General features: G+C 39.2%; 2 protein-coding genes across 2 annotated transcripts; both read right to left on the bottom strand.

Moving 5' to 3' along the window:
- Positions 1-507: 507 nt before the first annotated feature.
- LOC129543539 (olfactory receptor 12D3-like) lies at positions 508-1476 on the bottom strand. The gene has a single exon (XM_088831109.1). It carries the CDS (start codon positions 1474-1476, stop codon positions 508-510), a length of 969 nt encoding a protein of 322 aa, XP_088687235.1.
- A 10405-nt stretch (positions 1477-11881) lies between these two features.
- Positions 11882-12943, bottom strand: LOC129557765 (olfactory receptor 12D3-like). The gene is made up of 2 exons (XM_055428400.2): positions 12176-12943; positions 11882-12073 (listed from the first exon to the last, which is right to left on the bottom strand). Exons 1-2 carry the CDS (start codon positions 12941-12943, stop codon positions 11882-11884), a joined length of 960 nt encoding a protein of 319 aa, XP_055284375.2.
- Positions 12944-22984: the final 10041 nt, after the last annotated feature.

The following is a 22984-nucleotide window of genomic DNA, read 5'->3' as shown; positions in this document are numbered from 1 at the left end:
ATGTTTATATTCTTATCTGATTCGTTTTAGTTATGTATAAATTCCATAATGGTGAAACTATGTTTTTTTTAATTATTGCTCTTATTACCAGAAAAATTGAATTAAACCATGCCTAGAGAGAATAAATTGTCACAAATGAAGTTGTCTTTGAAAGTAAAGCCTGCACACTAATCTCAAGATTATTTTTTTAATATATTGTTCTATGCATAAAGAAGATTAGTTAGTAGGAAGGAAAACTCAATTCAAAACAATTTTATTATGTGAAAAGCAAATAAAAACTTTTATCACACCCTTGCTCTATTCATAGCCTAATTCTACACTATAGACATTTCTTGGTGTTAACATAAATAAATAAAAATTAATGATCATCCTTGATGCCTCTCATCTCCCTACCATTTCTAAAATGAAAACAGAATTCAAGAAATGTATCAAATTTATTAGATATGAGAAAACGAATGTCATAAAAAGCACTGTTTTTATTTATTCCTATGTGGCCAATGATTTTCTTTAGACAGACAGCTTCAGTTTCCTCCCAAAGACTCTCTTCAAAGCCAACTTCACTTCCTTATTCCTAAGGGTGTATATCAATGGATTCAGCAGTGAAGTGACAGTGGTGTGTATGACAGCCACATACCGTCCCTGTGATACAGATGTGGGAGAGGCAAGGGGGATGTAGGTGAGCCCCACAGTTCCATAAAACAGAAATATGAGCATGAAATGGGAGGCACATATGGACAGAGCCTTGTGGAGCCCACGGCAGGTCTGGTTCTTGAACAGAAGGAAGCTGATAATATACAAGTAGGAGAGGAAAGTGAGAAAGCACGCTGCCAAAGATAAGCTGCCAGAGACAATAAAAGTGAGCCACTGATTGAGCTGAATGTCACCACAAGCCAACTCTAAGAGAGGCTTCACATCGCAGAAGAAGTAGTTGAGTTTCAAAGAGTGGCAAAAGTTCAGACGTGCAGTCATGACAGAATGCATCAGAGCATTAAAAAAGCTAGTGATCCAGGCCACAGTTGCCAGGAGAATACACACCTTGAGGTTCATGATAACAGTGTAGCGAAGTGGATAACATATGGCCACAAATTGGTCAAAACCCATAATGGCCAGCAAGATGGCCTCAGTGCAGCCCAGAAAGTGGAGGAAGTGTAGCTGAGTGATGCAGCCCAGGAAAGATACGGCCTTGTGAGCAGAGAGGAGGTTTGCCATTAGTATGGGCAGTGTCACTGAAGAATAGCAGATATCCAGACAAGAAAGATTTCCCAGGAAAAAGTACATAGGGGTGGAGAGCCTTGACTCTGAGATGACAACCACTAATATGGACCCATTTCCAAACAGATCGATCATGTATATAATCAGGAGGGTCATAAAGAGAACAGGCTGCAGCTCCTGAGTGGAGGTCAGTTCCTGCAGGAGAAACTCATTCACTGTGGTAACGTTCTCCATCGCTCTGAGAAGGAGTGATAACAGTCGCATTAGTAAAGCTCCGCTAGTAGACTGTATGGGTTAACTGAAGCAAGTTCATCATCTGAAAGTATATAAGGATGATCTATGGTGAGTAAAATGATTAGAAATGCTAGAATTAAATTCACTTGCAACATAATTAAGGACAGAAATCTGTGATAAATTCTGAGTCAGTGTGATATGTGTGATACATAGAACTAGGAAGCATATTTAGGATTGCTGAGTTAAACCTATAAAGCAGCTCATACAGAATAAAAGCAGATATTCAGTGAATACAGTAAGAGAACAGGACTCAGTTTTAGCCTCATTGTAGCATTAAAATTAGTGTATCTAAAAAGAGACTTGTCAGATGTATTTGTAAAAAGTTAAATATTTTTAAATGGACATAATAACCACACTTCTCATCTCTGGTACAAGTAAAAACTTAGCAATAGTCCTAAATATCTGCTTAAAAAAATAAGAGTAAGTTCTCCACAACCTAAACCTTCATGAAACTAGAAAAAAAAAAATTGGTAAATCCAAAAACTTCAAATCATGTGTAGGCAGAGGGAATACAAATCAGCAGATTTGGTGTCAGCATTACAAGAGGGCATCACAGCAGCAAGGCTATTTATGCAGGAAAATCCCAAAGTACTAAGAAGTTTTAGTAGTAAAAGAATACTGAAAACAGCAGAGAACTATCAGTCTCAGAAAGACAGTGCCTCACATTGAGAGTGAATTTCTCCAGAAGACCAGAAAAAAAGCAAGTCAGTGTGCATGTAATGAAGAAGAGAAAAGTATGTCATCACAAAGACAGTAAAAATGTTGCAGCTGAAGAGGGGACCAATGAGCCAAGAATCTGGGGAAAATGTCCTATCCCCCATGCCATATAAACCTCCTGATAACTTGCCCCGCAAATCCAACTTGTTCATATATAAACAATAAATAGATAAACTTCTGTATCCACATGAAAGTATGATCAGAAAAAAACATAAAAATAGAAAATCGTGATTTCTCAACAGAATTACATCACCTGAAAGAAATATTTGTAGTAAAAATGGCGGTACAGCACTCCTAAGTGAAGCTACTAAAATTATAACATACTTTTTAGTGAGGAAAATATATACAAATATTCAAAATTTGTATATTCAAGTTAAAATTCAATGACATACTATTTTGACAAAGATTAAAATGTTTGCAACATTTATTTTCTTGAAGGTGGTGAAATACACACAGATGGGGATGTCAACTGGTTTAATCTCTAACAGACATTTTAGTAATAATGGATGTGAGAGTTGGACCATAAAGAATGCTGAGCACCAAAGAACTGCTGCTTTTGAATTATAGTGCTGGAGATGACTCTTGAAAGTCCCTTGGACAGCAAGATCAAACCAGTCGATCCTAAAGAAAATCAACCCTGGATTTCATTGGAAGGACTGATGCTAAAGCTGAAGCTCCAGTACTTTAGCCACCTGATGCGAAGAACCAACTCAATGGAAAAGACCCTGATGCTGGGGAAGATTGAAAGCAAAAGGAGAAGCAGGTGAGAGAGGATGAACTCGTTAGACAGCATCACCAACGCAATGGACATGAATTTGATCAAACTCCAGGAGATAGTGAAGGACAGAGAAACCTGGTGTGCTGCAGTCCATGGGGTCACAAACAGTTAGACACAACTTAGCAACTAAACAACAACAAAATTACACAAAACATCACTCCCTCATCATTTTAGATGTTCCTATTATCTGCATTTTAAAGTTTATCATTTTTATTGTATCTGTATGTTGGAGATGCCATAAAATGGCCTGTTCATTTATTCCCAAATTCATGTTCAGTGAACCACATTAACAGCTTGCAGTTGGTCATGGTGGAAGCATTTATGCCAAGGAATTGGTAAATTCTACAAATTATAAGCATGGTTTATGGTTTTCTGATTGTCTAGGCTTAAGAAAGTGGTGGAAATGATGCAGATTAAACTTAAAAGTGTGTCATATTTGTAGCCATTATATTGTGAATAACACAAAAAAGGAGGAACATTTCTTCCGGTATTCAAAAAGTTTTGTACTTCAGGAAAACTAATACCACTGACCAATAAGAGAAACCCAGGCATATAACTTCTTTGATTCACTTTTGTCTTAGTTATTAACATAAACATACCAAACCCTAATGGAATTCATCAACGATGCAAGAGATTTCTTTGTTGAACTGACATTCACAGAATGCTAATACTGATTTTTTGCTAAATACTTGCTGAAATTCAACTATATTTGAAATTCACACCATAGCTGAAATTCAGCTTCTATTTGATCAAGTTACAATGTATTCAAGGACTTATTTACAGCTGTCAAGTCCATTCACCCTCGCACACTCCTGGATAAACATTTCAAACCTCTGGCCAACCTTCTTCTCCATATTGACTGTCCAATGCTGATCTTGCTTCCTTGTCTATAAGAAATTTGAAGCAATTGAAAAGAACTTCCAGACTCACTATCATTCGTGTCTGTATTATTAGAAAGTGATTGTACTTTCTTTTTAGTTTATTTTTAATTGAGGATAATTGCTTTGTAATGGTGTGTTAATTTCTGTCATATGACGACATGAATCATACAGATATCTGCTCGCTCATGGGCCTCTCTCCCTGTCCAATCTCTGCTTTTTAAGCCAAATCTCTTGCTTGTGCTTCAAATGATACCCATTTGCTTAATCGGGCAATGCCATTCTCTCTTCCACAGTTATTTTTCCTTTCTCTGATGTAACATTCTCTTCAGCAAAGGAACCGGCTATTATTTCTCCTATCATAAAAATTCTTTTTAAATCTTCCTTTCTCACTGTTTGTCTTCACTGTCCATTTTCTCTGATCTTTGCATCAAAGCTTCTCACAAATAATGTCTAAATTGATGGTCTCCACTCTTATTCTTTCCTGTTTCTCTTCAACCTACCTCATTAGACCTTTACTTCAATGTTCCCCTGAACTCTAGTTGTTGGATCAAATATTAAATGCATATGCACAGAATCTTCCACTTATTTTCACTTCTCTAGCTATCGAGTGAGTCCATGTCATGTCTCAGTTATTATTATTAGCAGTTATAGTATTATTATTAATAGCTTCTTGCTTCTAACCTTGCCCATAAATCACCTTCCATCATCATGCTTTTTCTTATAACCCTCCCACCACACTTCAGCTCAGATTATAAATTCAAACCTCTTTATTCATTGCCACACCACACAACTTGTGTGATCTTAGTCTCCCAACCAGAGATGGAATCTGGACACTTGGCATGAAAGTGTGGAGCCCTAACCACTGGACCACCAGGAAATTCTCCATAAACTCAAAATCTGGGAAAGACTACAAGCTCTGTAATGTCTTTTTCTTTTTACTCTTCCAGCCTCAATTTCCTCCCTTTCTCCCGTAAGTTCAATCAGTCAAGTCAACTGGCCTCTTTGCTGTTCCCCTTTGCCCTTCCCCATGACTAGCTGTCTGACAAAAGCCCTAACTTCATTTCAGTCATACATCAAATGGTATTTATTCAATGAGACTCATTCTGATCATCCTATTGGTGCCCTCATACACTCCATACCCGCCTCACTCACCTTTCATTTCCCCATGACACATAACACCTTCTGAAATCCCATATCGTTAATCTATTTATTCTCTTTATTGTGTATTACCTGCTCCCTTAGTTGGATATAATCTTTACAAAGTCAGTGTATTGTCTCTTAATGATGCCTTCTGAGCATCTATAACAGTATCTGGCACACAACACATATTTGTTCATTGTTAAACCAATCTTTCTAGTCTCCTTTCATAAGGAATTAACTTAGCTGATTGCCCTTTGCAGAAAACTCATAGGAAGTCTCTTTGTTTTTTCAAGACAACTTATTTTTGCCCCACTTACCCAGTTTGGTTTAATTTGATTTGCTGTTTTATAGGTTCAACCAGGAGTTGTCATGAAGAAAAATGTTACCCTTATAAAGAAATAATAGCCTCTCCCTCATATTATTATGTGAACAGGAGTTAAATTTTCCCCTATAGTGTTACCATCTGTGCCCACTTATGTTTGGAACCACTGGAAGTGTGGCTGGAGTCTGCTGTTCTCGTCCAACTCACATACACAACACCAGGAACCCTCTTCTTTGTAAACCCTCCTGTTTATATGATTTCTTTTAAAAAGCACACACAGTGTACTGAGAATCTAATTACTTTTCCCCAAATAGCAGTGATGAAGACTTTGGGGACTTTAGGTATCTTACTAATAATTAAGGTATATTGTAAAATTGTCTATAGGGGCAAAATAAGAAAAATACCATTATTATCATTTTCCACAAAAGAGTACTACCATTATAATTTTCCATAATATTAAATCCTTATAACTGGATAATGTTGAAATTTTTATTATTGCTGTTGTTTTTATTGTTGTATTTAAATGATGTTAATGTGAACTTCATTACATAATTACATAAATTTAAATAGCATACAATTAGAGAAATAAGAGAAGTAATTGTTCAAAAAAGAGTGAAATCTAAAAAGAGCATAATATCTAAAAGTTTTGCTTTAAAATTTTTATTTATTTGTTTATTTTGTCTGCTCTGGGTCTTCACTGCTGCACGAGAGTTTCTCTAGTTGCAGAGTGGGGCCCACTCTCTAGTTGCGGAGCATGGGCTTCTCACTGCAGTGGCTTCTCTTGTTGCGGAACACTAGCTCTAACACACGTGAGCTTCACTAGTTTCAGCACTTGTATTTAGTAGTTGTGGTTCTTGGACTCTGGAGCAAAGGCTCAATAGTTGTGTGCCTGTGATTACTTGCTCTGAGCATTTGGATTTTCCTGGATCGGGGATTGAATCTGTGTCTCCTACATTGGCAAGCAGATTCTTTTACTCTAAGCCACCAGGGAAGACCTTAAAAGTTTTGCTTTTTATCTCCTTCTGTAAAATGTCATCATAGCCACTGTAATCAATTGACAATAATAGCAAGTGATTCATTTTTTTCTAATCATTCTGCATTTATTTTGCTACCACACAAATTTTAGCCAGCTTTTTTGGTGAAGAGATTCACAGAAATTCAGCCATGAAAATTACTATTTACATCATTTAAGTCTACAAATAAAACATCCAGTGCTAATATAGCTGTTATTAAAGTCAGTGTTAATAACAGTGTTAATAATACGGTTGGATTAATCAGTGTTCCTCTCTTATCTTCTAAAAACTTTCCTGAAAGAAATAAGGAGAGAAAGAAGCATAAATCCAAACTTTATTTCAAAACAAATATTAGAAAAAGTCTGAATCCCAGAACAATAAAATAGAAATAAATATTTAAAAAACAATTCAGGCAAGAGAAGGGAGAAGGAAGATGTTAAGAAAGGAGGTCCATTTCTGCAAAGCTAAGGAAAAGTTGGCAGTTTTCTCTTTTTAAAGTAAGCAGCACAGGTTAAGATATGAACCAGACAGCAGCAGGAAATTTTCTTGACCTTGTTTGGTTCCTAGAGCAGAGCAGTCAGTGTGGACTAAAAGAAGTAAGCCAAATTAGACAGAAGTTATTTCCGGTTGGGGGCGGTGATGTAGAGAATAATTCTGCATATTTGAAGGAAATAGTCTGTTACTAAAGCTGTGAGAACAGATCTAGAGCCACACATCTCAGCTGTTTCACAAAGGGAGAAATCACCTGACTTCAAAAGTGGGATCAAAAATGCTACAGCCCAGGTTCGATGCATGAGACAGGGCACTCAGGGCCAGAGCACTGAGATGACCCTGAGGGATGGGATGGGGAGGGAAGTAGGAGAGGGGTTCAGGATGGGGGACACACGGACATCTATGGCTGATTCATGTCAATGCATGGCAAAAGCTACTACAATATTGTAAAGTAATTAGCATCCAATTAAATTAAATTAATTTTAAAAAATAAAGAAATGCTACAGCTAAACTTATGCTTTTGGCAACAGTAGGTTGCGCTATTTTTTATAACCCTCAGAGAAGGCAATGGCACCCCACGCCAGTACTCTTGCCTGGGAAATCCCATGGACAGAGGAGCCTGGTAGGCTGCAGTGCGTGGTGTCGAGAAGAGTTGGACATGACTGAGTGACTTCACTTTCACTTTTCACTTTAATGCATTGGAGAAGGAGATGGCAACCCACTCCACTGTTCTTGCCCGGAGAATCCCAGGGACAGGGGAGCCTAGTGGGCTGCTGTCTATGGGATCGCACAGAGTCGGACACGACTGACGTGACTTGGCAGCAGCAGCAGGTTGGAAACAAAAGGTTGGTCAATGTAGTAAAAGTCCTTCTGAAGGAGTCAGAGAGCTAACAAGGCATTGAGAATTTTCAGGACCAAGATCCAGAAGAAGAGTGTGGTATAGGAAGGAGAGTCCAGCATTTTCACCATTTTTCTACTTGAGATACCTACATACTTTGATTTATTGTTTTATTTTATTGCACTCCATGGATACTATGTTTTTTTGCTGTTGTTACAAAATTGTAATGTTGTTACAACATTGAAGGTCTGTGACAACATGGCACAAGGTCTGACTAAGAAAGCCTGTCAGCTCCGTTTCCCAACAGAATTTGCCCACTTTGAATCACCTGTCACATATTGGTAATTCTCACAGTATTTCAAACTTTTCCAGTACTTTATATTCGTTATGGTGACCTGTGATCAGTGATCTTTGTTGCTATTACTACATCTCACTGAAGAGTTCAGATGATAGTTAGCATTTTTTAGCAATAAAGTATTTTTAATTAAGGTTCATACATGGTTTTTAGACATAATGCTATTGTACACTTAATAGATTACAGTAGAGTGTACACAAAACTTTTACAAGCACTGGGAACAAAGTATTCATGTGACTTGCTTTATTGTCATATCATCTTTATGGTGGTGGTCTGGAAACACCCAATATCTCTGAGGTCTGCCTGTATTGGCATGTTCTGAAAAGAAATCAAAAGAAAATACTTGGGAATTTTTCCTTTATCTTAACATCAATGATTATTTTTACATCACTAAGATCTTGTGGACCAACACACTTAAACTGTTATACTTTTGTGGTAATTTTCTGTGTGTGCCCTACTAAGTCATTTCAGTTGTGTCCCATTCTTTGTAAACCTATGGACTGTAGCTCACAAGGCCCCTCTGCCCATGGAACTCTCCAGGCAAGAATACTGGAGTGGGTAGCCATTCCCTTCTTCAGCGGATCTTCCTGACCCAGGGATCAAATCCGGGTCTCCTGCATTGCAGGCAGATTGCTTATTGTCTGAGCTATCAGGGAAGCCCAATTAATAGGAAGGAGAACTCAATCCAAAACATTATGATGGTGAGAAAAACAAATCAATACCGTTATCCACCCTTCTCTGTTCATAGCCTGATTTTTCTACACTATCGACATATCTTGGTATTAACATAAGTACATAAAAATTATTGATCATCCTCGATGCCTCTCACCTTCCTACCACACAGCTATCAGTAAATAATGAAAGTTGAGTGTTCAAAATACATCCAGAATCTAACTGCTTCTCCTATCCCCACCATTATTACCCTTGTCTAGGCTTCCATCAATTCTCATCCAAAAGATTATAAGGAAATCCTAACTTCATCCTTAATTTGAAGAAAGTAGGGAAAACCACTAGACCATTCAGATATGACCTCAATCAAATCCCTTATGATTATACAGTGGAAGTGAGAAATAGATTTAAGGGACTAGATCTGATTGATAGAGTGCCTGATGAACTCTGGACGGAGGTTCATGACATTGTACAGGAGACAGGAACCAAGACCATCCCTGGAAAAGAAATGCAGAAGAGCGAAATGGCTGTCTGAGGAGGCCTTACAAATAGCTGTGAAAAGAAGAGAGGCGAAAAGCAAAGGAGAAAAGGAAAGATATAAGCATCTGAATGCAGAGTTCCAAAGGAGAGATAAGAAAGACTTCCTCAGTGATCAATGCAAAGAAATAGAGGAAAACAACAGAATAGGAAAAACAAGAGACCTCTTCAAGAAAATTAGAGATTCCAAGGGAACATTTCATGCAAAGATGGGCTCGATAAAGGACAGAAATGGTATGGACCTAACAGAAGCAGAAGATATTAAGAAGAGGTGGCAGGAATACACAGAAGAACTGTACAAAAAAGATCTTCACGACCAAGATAGTCACGATAACGTGATCACTGACCTAGAGCCAGACATCTTGGAATGTGAAGTCAAGTGGGCCTTAGAAAGCATCACTACTAACAAAGCTAGTGGAGGTGATGGAATTCCAGTTGAGCTATTTCAAGACTTGAAAGATGATGCTGTGAAAGTGCTGCACTCAATATGCCAGCAGATTTGGAAAACTCAGCGCTGGCCACAGGACTGGAAGAGGTCAGTCTTCATTCCAATCCCAAAGAAAGGCAATGCCAAAGAATGCTCAAACTACCGCACAATTGCACTCATCTCACACGCTAGTAAAGTCATGCTCAAAATTCTCCAAGCCAGGCTTCAGCAGTATGTAAACCATGAACTCCCAGATGTTCAAGCAGGTTTTAGAAAAGGCAGAGGCACCAGAGATCAAATTGCCAACATCCGCTGGATCATGGAGAAAGCAAGAGAGTTCCAGAAAAACATCTATTTCTGCTTCATTGACTATGCCAAAGCCTTTGACTGTGTCAATCACAATAAACCGTGGAACATTCTGAAAGAGATGGGAATCCCAGACCACCTGACCTGCCTCTTGAGAAACCTGTATGCAGGTCAGGAAGCAACAGTCAGAACTGGACATGGAACAACAGACTGGTTCCAAATAGGAAAAGGTGTACGTCAAGGTTGTATATTGTCACCTTGTTTATTTAACTTATATGCAGAGTACATCATGAGGAACGCTGGGCTGGAAGAAGCACAAGCTGGAATCAAGATTGCTGGGAGAAATATCAATAACCTCAGATATGCAGATGACACTACCCTTATGGCAGAAAGTGAAGAGGAACTCAAAAGCCTCTTGATGAAAGTGAAAGAGGAGAGTGAAAAGGTTGGCTTGAAGTTCAACATTCAGAAAACAAAGATCATGGCATCTGGTCCCATCACTTCATGGGAAATAGATGGAAAAACAGTGGAAACAGTGTCAGACTTTATTTTTGGGGGCTCCAAAATCACTGATGCTGATTGCAGCCATGAAATTAAAAGACGCTTGCTCCTTGGAAGGAAAGTTATGACCAACCTTGATAGTATATTAAAAAGCAGAGACATTACTTTGCCAACCAAGGTCCGTCTAGTCAAGGCAATGGTTTTTCCCGTGGTCATGTATGGATGTGAGAGTTGGACTGTGAAGAAAGCTGATCACCGAAGAATCGATGCTTTTGAACTGTGGTGTTGGAGAAGACTCTTGAGAGTCCCTTATACTGCAAGGAGATCCAACCAGTCCATTCTAGAGGAGATCAATCCTGGATGTTCTGGAGGGACTGATGCTAAAGCTGAAGCTGCAATACTTTGGCCACCTCATGCGACGAGTTGACTCACTGGAAAAGACTCTGATGCTGGGAAAGGTTGGGGGCGGGAGGAGAAGGGGACGACAGAGAATGAGATGGCTGGATGGCATCACCGACTCTGTGGACATGAGTTTGAGTGTACTCCGGGAGTTGGTGATGGACAGGGAGGCCTGGCGTGCTGTGATTCATGGGGTCGCAGAGAGTCGGACACGACTGAGCGACTGAACTGAACTGAACTTCATCCTTGCTCCCCTACTCTGTTCTCATCACAGTAACATTGTGATTCTTTCACCACAGAAGTCAAGTCAAGTCAGTTCTTCACTCAAATGCCCCGTATCATACTAATCACTCAGAGTAAGTGCTGAAAGCCTTCAGCCAAACAACAGAATGCCCATGACATGACTACCATCAACTTTCTGCCCTTGTCTCCTGCCTCCCACTTCATTACTCACTGAGCTCCAGGCACATGGGACATCTTACTGGAACAACACTCTATACCAATACACTTTCATTTTCTGTCATTTCTACATAAAAAACTTCATTGTCACATACTTGCATGACTCACTTCCCTACTTCCTTTGGCATTCTGCTCAAATGTCATTTCTTAAAGAAGATTTCATAGACCCAGTCTTACAAGAGTGCCCGTTGGCACATGCTCATTCTTGCTCATTCTATGTTTTATCTTCTGAAAGACATATGTGTTAACTTATTCATCTTATCTTTACAAACCTTTTCAAATGAAAAAGATCCGTGTCCTCATGTCAGGTACTCATGTGTCATTTCCAAGGTAGTATCCTCTGCAAATTGAGCACTGCTTGCTGAAAAACATATTTCAAGTCAACGAATGACTAATGAAGAGTAATTGGAATCATGTATGTGAAGAACACAGCTACAAATGGAACAAATTTCTGATAGGAAAAGAAAATTCAAGAAATGTTTCAAAAGAATTAAAATGAGAAATAAATATCATAAACATAAAATGGAGTTTTGATTTTTTTCTAGTGCTGCCAATGATTTTCTTTAGGCAGCTTCAGTTTCCTCCCAAACACTCTGCTCAGAGCCAACTTCACTTCCTTATTCCTAAGGGTGTATATCAATGGATTCAGCAGTGAAGTGACAGTGGTATGTATGACAGCCACATACCGCTCCTGTATTACAGAGGTGGCAGAGGTTGGGGAGATGTAGGTGAGCCCTGCTGCTGCTGCTGCTAAGTCACTTCAGTCGTGTCCGACTCTGTGTGACCCCACAGACGGAAGCCCACCAGGCTCCCGTCCCTGGGATTCTCCAGGCAGGAACACAGTTCCATAAAACAGAGATACCACCATTAAATGGGAGGCACATGTGGACAGAGCCTTGTGGAGCACACGACAGGTATGGTTCTTGAACAGAAGGAAGCTGATAATATACAAGTAGGAGAGGAAAGTGAAGAAACGTGGTACCAAAGCTAAGCTGCCAGTGACAATAAAAATGAGCCACTGATTGAGCCAAATGTCACCGCAAGCCAACTCTAAGAGGGGCTTCACATCACAAAAGAAGTGATTGAGTTTCAGAGAGTGGCAAAAGTTCAGACGTGCAGTCATGACAGAATGCATCAGAGCATTAAAAAAGCTAGTGATCCAGGCCACCATGGCTGCCAAGAGAATACACACCTTGAGGTTCATGATAACAGTGTAGCGAAGTGGATAACAGATGGCCACAAATTGGTCAAAACCCATAATGGCCAGCAAGATGGCCTCAGTGCAGCCCAGAAAGTGGAGGAAGTGTAGCTGAGTGATGCAGCCCAGGAAAGATACGGCCTTGTGAGCAGAGAGGAGGTTTGCCATTAGTATGGGCAGTGTCACTGAAGAATAGCAGATATCCAGACAAGAAAGATTTCCCAGGAAAAAGTACATAGGGGTGGAGAGCCTTGGCTCCGAGATGACAACCACTAATATGGACCCATTTCCAAACAGATCGATCATGTATATAATCAGGAGGGTCACAAAGAGAACAGGCTGCAGCTCCTGAGTGGAGGTCAGTTCCAGCAGGAGAAACTCATTCACTGTGGTAACGTTCTCCATCGCTCTGAGAAGGAGTGATAACAGTCGCATTAGTAAAGCTCCGCTAATAGACTGTATGGGTTAACTGAGGCAAGTTCATCATCTGAAAGTATATAAGGATGATCTATGGTGAGTAAAATGGTTAGAAATGCTAGAATTAAATTCCCTTGCAACATAATTAAGGACAGAAATCTGTGATAAATTCTGAGTCAGTGTGATATGTGTGATACATAGAACTAGGAAGCATATTTAGGATTGCTGAGTTAAACCTATAAAGCAGCTCATATAGAATAAAAGCAGATATTCAGTGAATACAGTAAGAGAACAGGACTCAGTTTTAGCCTCATTGTAGCATTAAAATTAGCGTATCTAAAAAGAGACTTGTCAGATGTATTTGTAAAAAGTTAAAAATTTTTAAATGGACATAATAACCACACTTCTCATCTCTGGTACAAGTAAAAACTTAGCAATAGTCCTAAATATCTGCTTAAAAAAATAAGAGTAAGTTCTCCACAACCTAAACCTTAATGAAACTAGAAAAAAAAAATTGGTAAATCCAAAAACTTCAAATCATGTCTAGGCAGAGGGAATACAAATCAGCAGATTTGGTGTCAGCATTACAAGAGGGCATCACAGCAGCGAGGCTATTTATGCAGGAAAATCCCAAAGTACTAAGAAGTTTTAGTAGTAAAAGAATACTGAAAACAGCAGAGAATTATCAGTCTCAGAAAGACAGTGCCTCACATTGAGAGTGAATTTCTCCAGAATACCAGAAAAAAAGCAAGTCAGTGTGCATGTAATGAAGAAGAGAAAAGTATGTCTTCACAAAGACAGTAAAAATGTTGCAGCTGAAGAGGGGACCAATGAGCCAAGAATCTGGGGAAAATGTCCTATCCCCCATGTCATATAAACCTCCTGATAACTTGCCCCCCAAATCCAACTTGTTCATATATAAACAATAAATAGATAAACTTCTGTATCCACATGAAAGTATGATAAGAAAAAAACATAAAAATAGAAAATCGTGATTTCTCAACAGAATTACATCACCTGAAAGAAATATTTGTAGTAAAAATGGCAGTACAGCACTCCTAAGTGAAGCTACTAAAATTATAACATACTTTTTAGTGAGGAAAATATATACAAATATTCAAAATTTGTATATTCAAGTTAAAATTCAATGACATACTATTTTGACAAAGATTAAAATGTTCGCAACATTTATTTTCTTGAAGGTGGTGAAATACACACAGATGGGGATGTCAACTGGTTTAATCTCTAACAGACATTTTAGTAATAATGGATGTGAGAGTTGGACCATAAAGAATGCTGAGCACCAAAGAACTGCTGCTTTTGAATTATAGTGCTGGAGATGACTCTTGAAAGTCCCTTGGACAGCAAGAACAAACCAGTCGATCCTAAAGAAAATCAACCCTGGATTTCATTGGAAGGACTGATGCTAAAGCTGAAGCTCCAGTACTTTAGCCACCTGATGCGAAGAACCAACTCAATGGAAAAGACCCTGATGCTGGGGAAGATTGAAAGCAAAAGGAGAAGCAGGTGAGAGAGGATGAACTCGTTAGACAGCATCACCAACTCAATGGACATGAATTTGATCAAACTCCAGGAGATAGTGAAGGACAGAGAAACCTGGTGTGCTGCAGTCCATGGGGTCACAAAGAGTTAGACACAACTTAGCAACTAAACAACAACAAAATTACACAAAACATCACTCCCTCATCATTTTAGATATTCCTATTATCTGCATTTTAAAGTTTATCACTTTTATTGTATCTGTATGTTGGAGATGCCATTAAATGGCCTGTTCATTTATTCCCAAATTTATGTTCAGTGAACCACATTAACAGCTTGCAGTTGGTCATGGTGGAAGCATTTATGCCAAGGAATTGGTAAATTCTACAAATTATAAGCGTGGTTTATGGTTTTCTGATTGTCTAGGCTTAAGAAAGTGGTGGAAATGATGCAGATTAAACTTAAAAGTGTGTCGTATTTGTAGCCATTATATTGTGAATAACACAAAAAAGGAGGAACATTTCTTCCGGTATTCAAAAAGGTGTACTTCAGGAAAACTAATACCACTGACCAATAAGAGAAATCCAGGCATATAACTTCTTTGATTCACTTTTGTCTTAGTTATTAACATAAACATACCAAACCCTAATGGAATTCATCAATGATGCAAGAGATTTCTTTGTTGAACTGACATTCACAGAATGCTAACACTGATTTTTTGCTAAATACTTGCTGAAATTCAACTATATTTGAAATTCACACCATAGCTGAAATTCAGCTTCTATTTGATCAAGTTACAATGTATTCAAGGACTTATTTACAGCTGTCAAGTCCATTCACCCTCACACACTCCTGGATAAACATTTCAAACCTCCGGCCAACCTTCTTCTCCATATTGACTGTCCAATGCTGACCTTGCTTCCTTGTCTATAAGAAATTTGAAGCAATTGAAAAGAACTTCCAGACTCACTATCATTCGTGTCTGTATTATTAGAAAGTGATTGTACTTTCTTTTTAGTTTATTTTTAATTGAGGATAATTGCTTTGTAATGGTGTGTTAATTTCTGTCATATGACGACATGAATCATACAGATATCTGCTCGCTCATGGGCCTCTCTCCCTGCCCAATCTCTGCTTTTTAAGCCAAATCTCTTGCTTGTGCTTCAGATGATACCCATTTGCTTAATCGGGCGTGCACTCCCACAGTGCCATTCTCTCTTCCACAGTTATTTTTCCTTTCTCTGATGTAACATTCTCTTCAGCAAAGGAACCGGCTATTATTTCTCCTATCATAAAAGTTCTTTTTAAATCTTCCTTTCTCACTGTTTGTCTTCACTGTCCATTTTCTCTGATCTTTGCATCAAAGCTTCTCACAAATAATGTCTAAACTGATGGTCTCCACTCATTCTTTCCTGTCTCTCTTCAACCTACCTCATTAGACCTTTACTTCAATGTTCCCCTGAACTCTAGTTGTTGGATCAAATATTAAATGCATATGCACAGAATCTCCCACTTATTTTCACTTCTCTAGCTATCGAGTGAGTCCATGTCATGTCTCATTTATTATTATTAGCAGTTATAGTATTATTATTAATAGCTTCTTGCTTCTAACCTTGCCCATAAATCACCTTCCATCATCATGCTTTTTCTTATAACCCTCCCACCACACTTCAGTTCAGATTATAAATTCAAACTTCTTTATTCATTGCCACACCACACAACTTGTGTGATCTTAGTCTCCCAACCAGAGATGGAATCTGGACACTTGGCATGAAGGTGTGGAGTCCTAACCACTGGACCACCAGGAAATTCTCCATAAACTCAAAATCTGGGAAAGACTACAAGCTCTGTAATGTCTTTTTCTTTTTACTCTTCCAGCCTTAATTTCCTCCCTTTCTCCCCTGAGTTCAATCAGTCAAGTCAACTGGCCTCTTTGCTGTTCCCCTTTGCCCTTCCCCATGACTAGCTGTCTGACAAAAACCCTAACTTCATTTCAGTTCAGTTCAGTTCAGTCGCTCAGTCGTGTCCGACTCTCTGCGACCCCATGAATCACAGCATGCCAGGCCTCCCTGTCCATCACCAACTCCCGGAGTTCACTCAAACTCGTGTCCACAGAGTCGGTGATGTTATCCAGCCATCTCATTCTTGGTTGTCCCCTTCTCCTCCCGCCCCCAACCTTTCCCAGCATCAGAGTCTTTTCCAGTGAGTCAACTCGTCGCATGAGGTGGCCAAAGTATTGCAGTTTCAGCTTTAGCATCAGTCCTTCCAATAAACACCCAGGATCGATCTCCCTTAGAATGGACTGGTTGGATCTCCTTGCGGTACAAGGGACTCTCAAGAGTCTTCTCCAACACCACAGTTCAAAAGCATCAATTCTTCGGTGATCAGCTTTCTTCACAGTCCAACTCTCACATCCATACATGACCACGGGAAAAACCATAGCCTTGACTAGACAGACCTTGGTTGGCAAAGTAATGTCTCTGCTTTTTAATATACTATCAAGGTTGGTCATAACTTTCCTTCCAAGGAGTAAGCGTCTTTAAATTTCATGGCTGCAATCAGCATCTGCAGTGATTTTGGAGCCCCCAAAAATAAAGTCTGACACTTTTTCCACTGTTTTTCCATCTATTTCCCATGAAGTGATGGGACCAGATGCCATGATCTTTGTTTTCTGAATGTTGAGCTTCAAGCCAACCTTTTCACTCTCCTCTTTCCCTTTCATCAAGAGGCTTTTGAGTTCCTCTTCACTTTCTGCCATAAGGGTAGTGTCATCTGCATATCTGAGGTTATTGATATTTCTCCCAGCAATCTTGATTCCAGCTTCTGCTTCTTCCAGCCCAGCGTTCCTCATGATGTACTCTGCATATAAGTTAAATAAGCAAGGTGACAATATACAGCCTTGATGCACTCCTTTTCCTATTTGGAACCAGTCTGTTGTTCCATGTCCAGTTCTGACTGTTGCTTCCTGACCTGCATACAGGTTTCTCAAGAGGCAGGTCAGGTGGTCTGGGATTCCCATCTCTTTCAGAATGTTCCACAGTTTATTGTGATCCACACAGCCAAAGGTTTTGACATAGTCAATGAAGTAGAAATAGATGCTCTTCTGGAACTCTCTTGCTTTCTCCATGATCCAGCGGATGTTGGCAATTTGATCTCTGGTTCCTCTGCCTTTTCTAAAACCTGCTTGAACATCTGGGAGTTCATGGTTCACATATTGCTGAAGCCTGGCTTGGAGAATTTTGAGCATGACTTTACTAGCGTGTGAGATGAGTGCAATTGTGCGGTAGTTTGAGCATTCTTTGGCATTCCCTTTCTTTGGGATTCAATCATACCTCAAATGGTATTTATTCAATGAGACTCACTCTGATCATCCTATTGGTGCCCTCATACACTCCATACCCGCCTCACTCACCTTTCATTTCCCCATGACACATAACACCTTCTGAAATCCCATATCGTTAATCTATTTATTCTCTTTATTGTGTATTACCTGCTCCCTTAGTTGGATATAATCTTTACAAAGTCAATGCATTGTCTCTTAATGATGCCTTCTGAGCATCTATAACAGTACCTGGCACACAACACATATTTGTTCATTGTTAAACCAATCTTTCTAGTCTCCTTTCATAAGGAATTAACTTAGCTGATTGCCCTTTGCAGAAAACTCATAGGAAGTCTCTTTGTTTTTTCAAGACAACTTATTTTTGCCCCACTTACCCAGTTTGGTTTAATTTGACTTGCTGTTTTATAAAGGAAATGCAACCCACTCCAGTGTTCTTGCCTGGAGAACCCCAGGGATGGAGGAGCCTGGTGGGCTGCCGTCTATGGGATCGCACAGAGTCAGACACGACTGAAGCGACTTAGCAGCAGCAGCAGCAGCAGGTTCAACCAGGAGTTGTCATGAAGAAAAATGTTACCCTTATAAAGAAATAATAGCCTCTCCTTCATATTATTATGTGAACAGGAGTTAAATTTTCTCCTATGGTGTTACCATCTGTGCCCACTTATGTTTGGAACCACTAGAAGTGTGGCTGGACTCTGCTGTTCTCATCCAACTCACATACACAACACCAGGAACCCTCTTCTTTATAAACCCTCCTGTTTATATGATTTCTTTTAAAAAGCACACACAGTGTACTGAGAATCTAATTACTTTTCCCCAAATAGCGGTGATGAAGACTTTGGGGACTTTAGGTATCTTACTAATAATTAAGGTATATTGTAAAATTGTCTATAGGGGCAAAATAAGAAAAATACCATTATTATCATTTTCCACAAAAGAGTACTACCATTATGATTTTCCATAATATTAAATCCTTATAACTGGATAATGTTGAAATTTTTATTATTGCTGTTGTTTTTATTGTTGTATTTAAATGATGTTAATGTGAACTTCATTACATAATTACATAAATTTAAATAGCATACAATTAGAGAAATAAGAGAAGTAATTGTTCAAAAAAGAGTGAAATCTAAAAAGAGCATAATATCTAAAAGTTTTGCTTTAAAATTTTTATTTATTTGTTTATTTTGTCTGCTCTGGGTCTTCACTGCTGCACGAGAGTTTCTCTAGTTGCAGAGTGGGGCCCACTCTCTGCGGCGCATGGGCTTCTCACTGCAGTGGCTTCTCTTGTTGCGGAGCACTAGCTCTAACACACGTGAGTTTCACTAGTTTCAGCACTTGTATTTAGTAGTTGTGGTTCTTGGACTCTGGAGCAAAGGCTCAATAGTTGTGTGCCTGTGATTACTTGCTCTGAGCATTTGGATTTTCCTGGATCGGGGATTGAATCTGTGTCTCCTACATTGGCAAGCAGATTCTTTTACTCTAAGCCACCAGGGAAGACCTTAAAAGTTTTGCTTTTTATCTCCTTCTGTAAAATGTCATCATAGCCACTGTAATCAATTGACAATAATAGCAAGTGATTCATTTTTTTCTAATCATTCTGCATTTATTTTGCTACCACACAAATTTTAGCCAGCTTTTTTGGTGAAGAGATTCACAGAAATTCAGCCATGAAAATTACTATTTACATCATTTAAGTCTACAAATAAAACATCCAGTGCTAATATAGCTGTTATTAAAGTCAGTGTTAATAACAGTGTTAATAATACGGTTGGATTAATCAGTGTTCCTCTCTTATCTTCTAAAAACTTTCCTGAAAGAAATAAGGAGAGAAAGAAGCATAAATCCAAACTTTATTTCAAAACAAATATTAGAAAAAGTCTGAATCCCAGAACAATAAAATAGAAATAAATATTTAAAAAACAATTCAGGCAAGAGAAGGGAGAAGGAAGATGTTAAGAAAGGAGGTCCATTTCTGCAAAGCTAAGGAAAAGTTGGCAGTTTTCTCTTTTTAAAGTAAGCAGCACAGGTTAAGATATGAACCAGACAGCAGCAGGAAATTTTCTTGACCTTGTTTGGTTCCTAGAGCAGAGCAGTCAGTGTGGACTAAAAGAAGTAAGCCAAATTAGACAGAAGTTATTTCCGGTTGGGGGCGGTGATGTAGAGAATAATTCTGCATATTTGAAGGAAATAGTCTGTTACTAAAGCTGTGAGAACAGATCTAGAGCCACACATCTCAGCTGTTTCACAAAGGGAGAAATCACCTGACTTCAAAAGTGGGATCAAAAATGCTACAGCCCAGGTTCGATGCATGAGACAGGGCACTCAGGGCCAGAGCACTGAGATGACCCTGAGGGATGGGATGGGGAGGGAAGTAGGAGAGGGGTTCAGGATGGGGGACACACGGACATCTATGGCTGATTCATGTCAATGCATGGCAAAAGCTACTACAATATTGTAAAGTAATTAGCATCCAATTAAATTAAATTAATTTTAAAAAATAAAGAAATGCTACAGCTAAACTTATGCTTTTGGCAACAGTAGGTTGCGCTATTTTTTATAACCCTCGGAGAAGGCAATGGCACCCCACGCCAGTACTCTTGCCTGGGAAATCCCATGGACAGAGGAGCCTGGTAGGCTGCAGTGCGTGGGGTCGAGAAGAGTTGGACATGACTGAGTGACTTCACTTTCACTTTTCACTTTAATGCATTGGAGAAGGAGATGGCAACCCACTCCACTGTTCTTGCCCGGAGAATCCCAGGGACAGGGGAGCCTAGTGGGCTGCTGTCTATGGGATCGCACAGAGTCGGACACGACTGACGTGACTTGGCAGCAGCAGCAGGTTGGAAACAAAAGGTTGGTCAATGTAGTAAAAGTCCTTCTGAAGGAGTCAGAGAGCTAACAAGGCATTGAGAATTTTCAGGACCAAGATCCAGAAGAAGAGTGTGGTATAGGAAGGAGAGTCCAGCATTTTCACCATTTTTCTACTTGAGATACCTACATACTTTGATTTATTGTTTTATTTTATTGCACTCCATGGATACTATGTTTTTTTGCTGTTGTTACAAAATTGTAATGTTGTTACAACATTGAAGGTCTGTGACAACATGGCACAAGGTCTGACTAAGAAAGCCTGTCAGCTCCGTTTCCCAACAGAATTTGCCCACTTTGAATCACCTGTCACATATTGGTAATTCTCACAGTATTTCAAACTTTTCCAGTACTTTATATTCGTTATGGTGACCTGTGATCAGTGATCTTTGTTGCTATTACTACATCTCACTGAAGAGTTCAGATGATAGTTAGCATTTTTTAGCAATAAAGTATTTTTAATTAAGGTTCATACATGGTTTTTAGACATAATGCTATTGTACACTTAATAGATTACAGTAGAGTGTACACAAAACTTTTACAAACACTGGGAACAAAGTATTCACGTGACTTGCTTTATTGTCATATCATCTTTATGGTGGTGGTCTGGAAACTCCCAGTATCTCTGAGGTCTGCCTGTATTGGCATGTTCTGAAAAGAAATCAAAAGAAAATACTTGGGAATTTTTCCTTTATCTTAACATCAATGATTATTTTTACATCACTAAGATCTTGTGGAACAACACACTTAAACTGTTATACTTTTGTGGTAATTTTCTGTGTGTGCCCTACTAAGTCATTTCAGTTGTGTCCCATTCTTTGTAAACCTATGGACTGTAGCTCACAAGGCCCCTCTGCCCATGGAACTCTCCAGGCAAGAATACTGGAGTGGGTAGCCATTCCCTTCTTCAGCGGATCTTCCTGACCCAGGGATCAAATCCGGGTCTCCTGCATTGCAGGCAGATTGCTTATTGTCTGAGCTATCAGGGAAGCCCAATTAATAGGAAGGAGAACTCAATCCAAAACATTATGATGGTGAGAAAAACAAATCAATACCGTTATCCACCCTTCTCTGTTCATAGCCTGATTTTTCTACACTATCGACATATCTTGGTATTAACATAAGTACATAAAAATTATTGATCATCCTCGATGCCTCTCACCTTCCTACCACACAGCTATCAGTAAATAATGAAAGTTGAGTGTTCAAAATACATCCAGAATCTAACTGCTTCTCCTATCCCCACCATTATTACCCTTGTCTAGGCTTCCATCAATTCTCATCCAAAAGATTATAAGGAAATCCTAACTTCATCCTTAATTTGAAGAAAGTAGGGAAAACCACTAGACCATTCAGATATGACCTCAATCAAATCCCTTATGATTATACAGTGGAAGTGAGAAATAGATTTAAGGGACTAGATCTGATTGATAGAGTGCCTGATGAACTCTGGACGGAGGTTCATGACATTGTACAGGAGACAGGAACCAAGACCATCCCTGGAAAAGAAATGCAGAAGAGCGAAATGGCTGTCTGAGGAGGCCTTACAAATAGCTGTGAAAAGAAGAGAGGCGAAAAGCAAAGGAGAAAAGGAAAGATATAAGCATCTGAATGCAGAGTTCCAAAGAATAGCAAGGAGAGATAAGAAAGACTTCCTCAGTGATCAATGCAAAGAAATAGAGGAAAACAACAGAATAGGAAAAACAAGAGACCTCTTCAAGAAAATTAGAGATTCCAAGGGAACATTTCATGCAAAGATGGTCTCGATAAAGGACAGAAATGGTATGGACCTAACAGAAGCAGAAGATATTAAGAAGAGGTGGCAGGAATACACAGAAGAACTGTACAAAAAAGATCTTCATGACCAAGATAGTCACGATAATGTTATCACTGACCTAGAGCCAGACATCTTGGAATGTGAAGTCAAGTGGGCCTTAGAAAGCATCACTACTAACAAAGCTAGTGGAGGTGATGGAATTCCAGTTGAGCTATTTCAAGACTTGAAAGATGATGCTGTGAAAGTGCTGCACTCAATATGCCAGCAGATTTGGAAAACTCAGCGCTGGCCACAGGACTGGAAGAGGTCAGTCTTCATTCCAATCCCAAAGAAAGGCAATGCCAAAGAATGCTCTAACTACCGCACAATTGCACTCATCTCACACGCTAGTAAAGTCATGCTCAAAATTCTCCAAGCCAGGCTTCAGCAGTATGTAAACCATGAACTCCCAGATGTTCAAGCAGGTTTTAGAAAAGGCAGAGGCACCAGAGATCAAATTGCCAACATCCGCTGGATCATGGAGAAAGCAAGAGAGTTC

This window comes from Moschus berezovskii, chromosome 23 (genome assembly GCF_049115385.1).
Source record: "Moschus berezovskii isolate FMDL1 chromosome 23, NW_MosBer_1.0, whole genome shotgun sequence".
NCBI classification, from domain to species: domain Eukaryota; kingdom Metazoa; phylum Chordata; class Mammalia; order Artiodactyla; family Moschidae; genus Moschus; species Moschus berezovskii.
This window is presented reverse-complemented; position numbering and strand designations above follow the sequence as displayed.

Coding starts and splice junctions, on each gene's coding strand:
- LOC129543539 (XM_088831109.1), bottom strand. CDS start 1,476: ATGCGACTGTTATCACTCCTTCTCAGAGCGATGGAGAACGTTACCACA.
- LOC129557765 (XM_055428400.2), bottom strand. CDS start 12,943: ATGGAGAACGTTACCACAGTGAATGAGTTTCTCCTGCTGGAACTGACC. Junction 12,074..12,175: donor TGTTTTATGGAACTGTGTTC/CTGCCTGGAGAA, acceptor GCAGCAGCAGGG/CTCACCTACATCTCCCCAAC.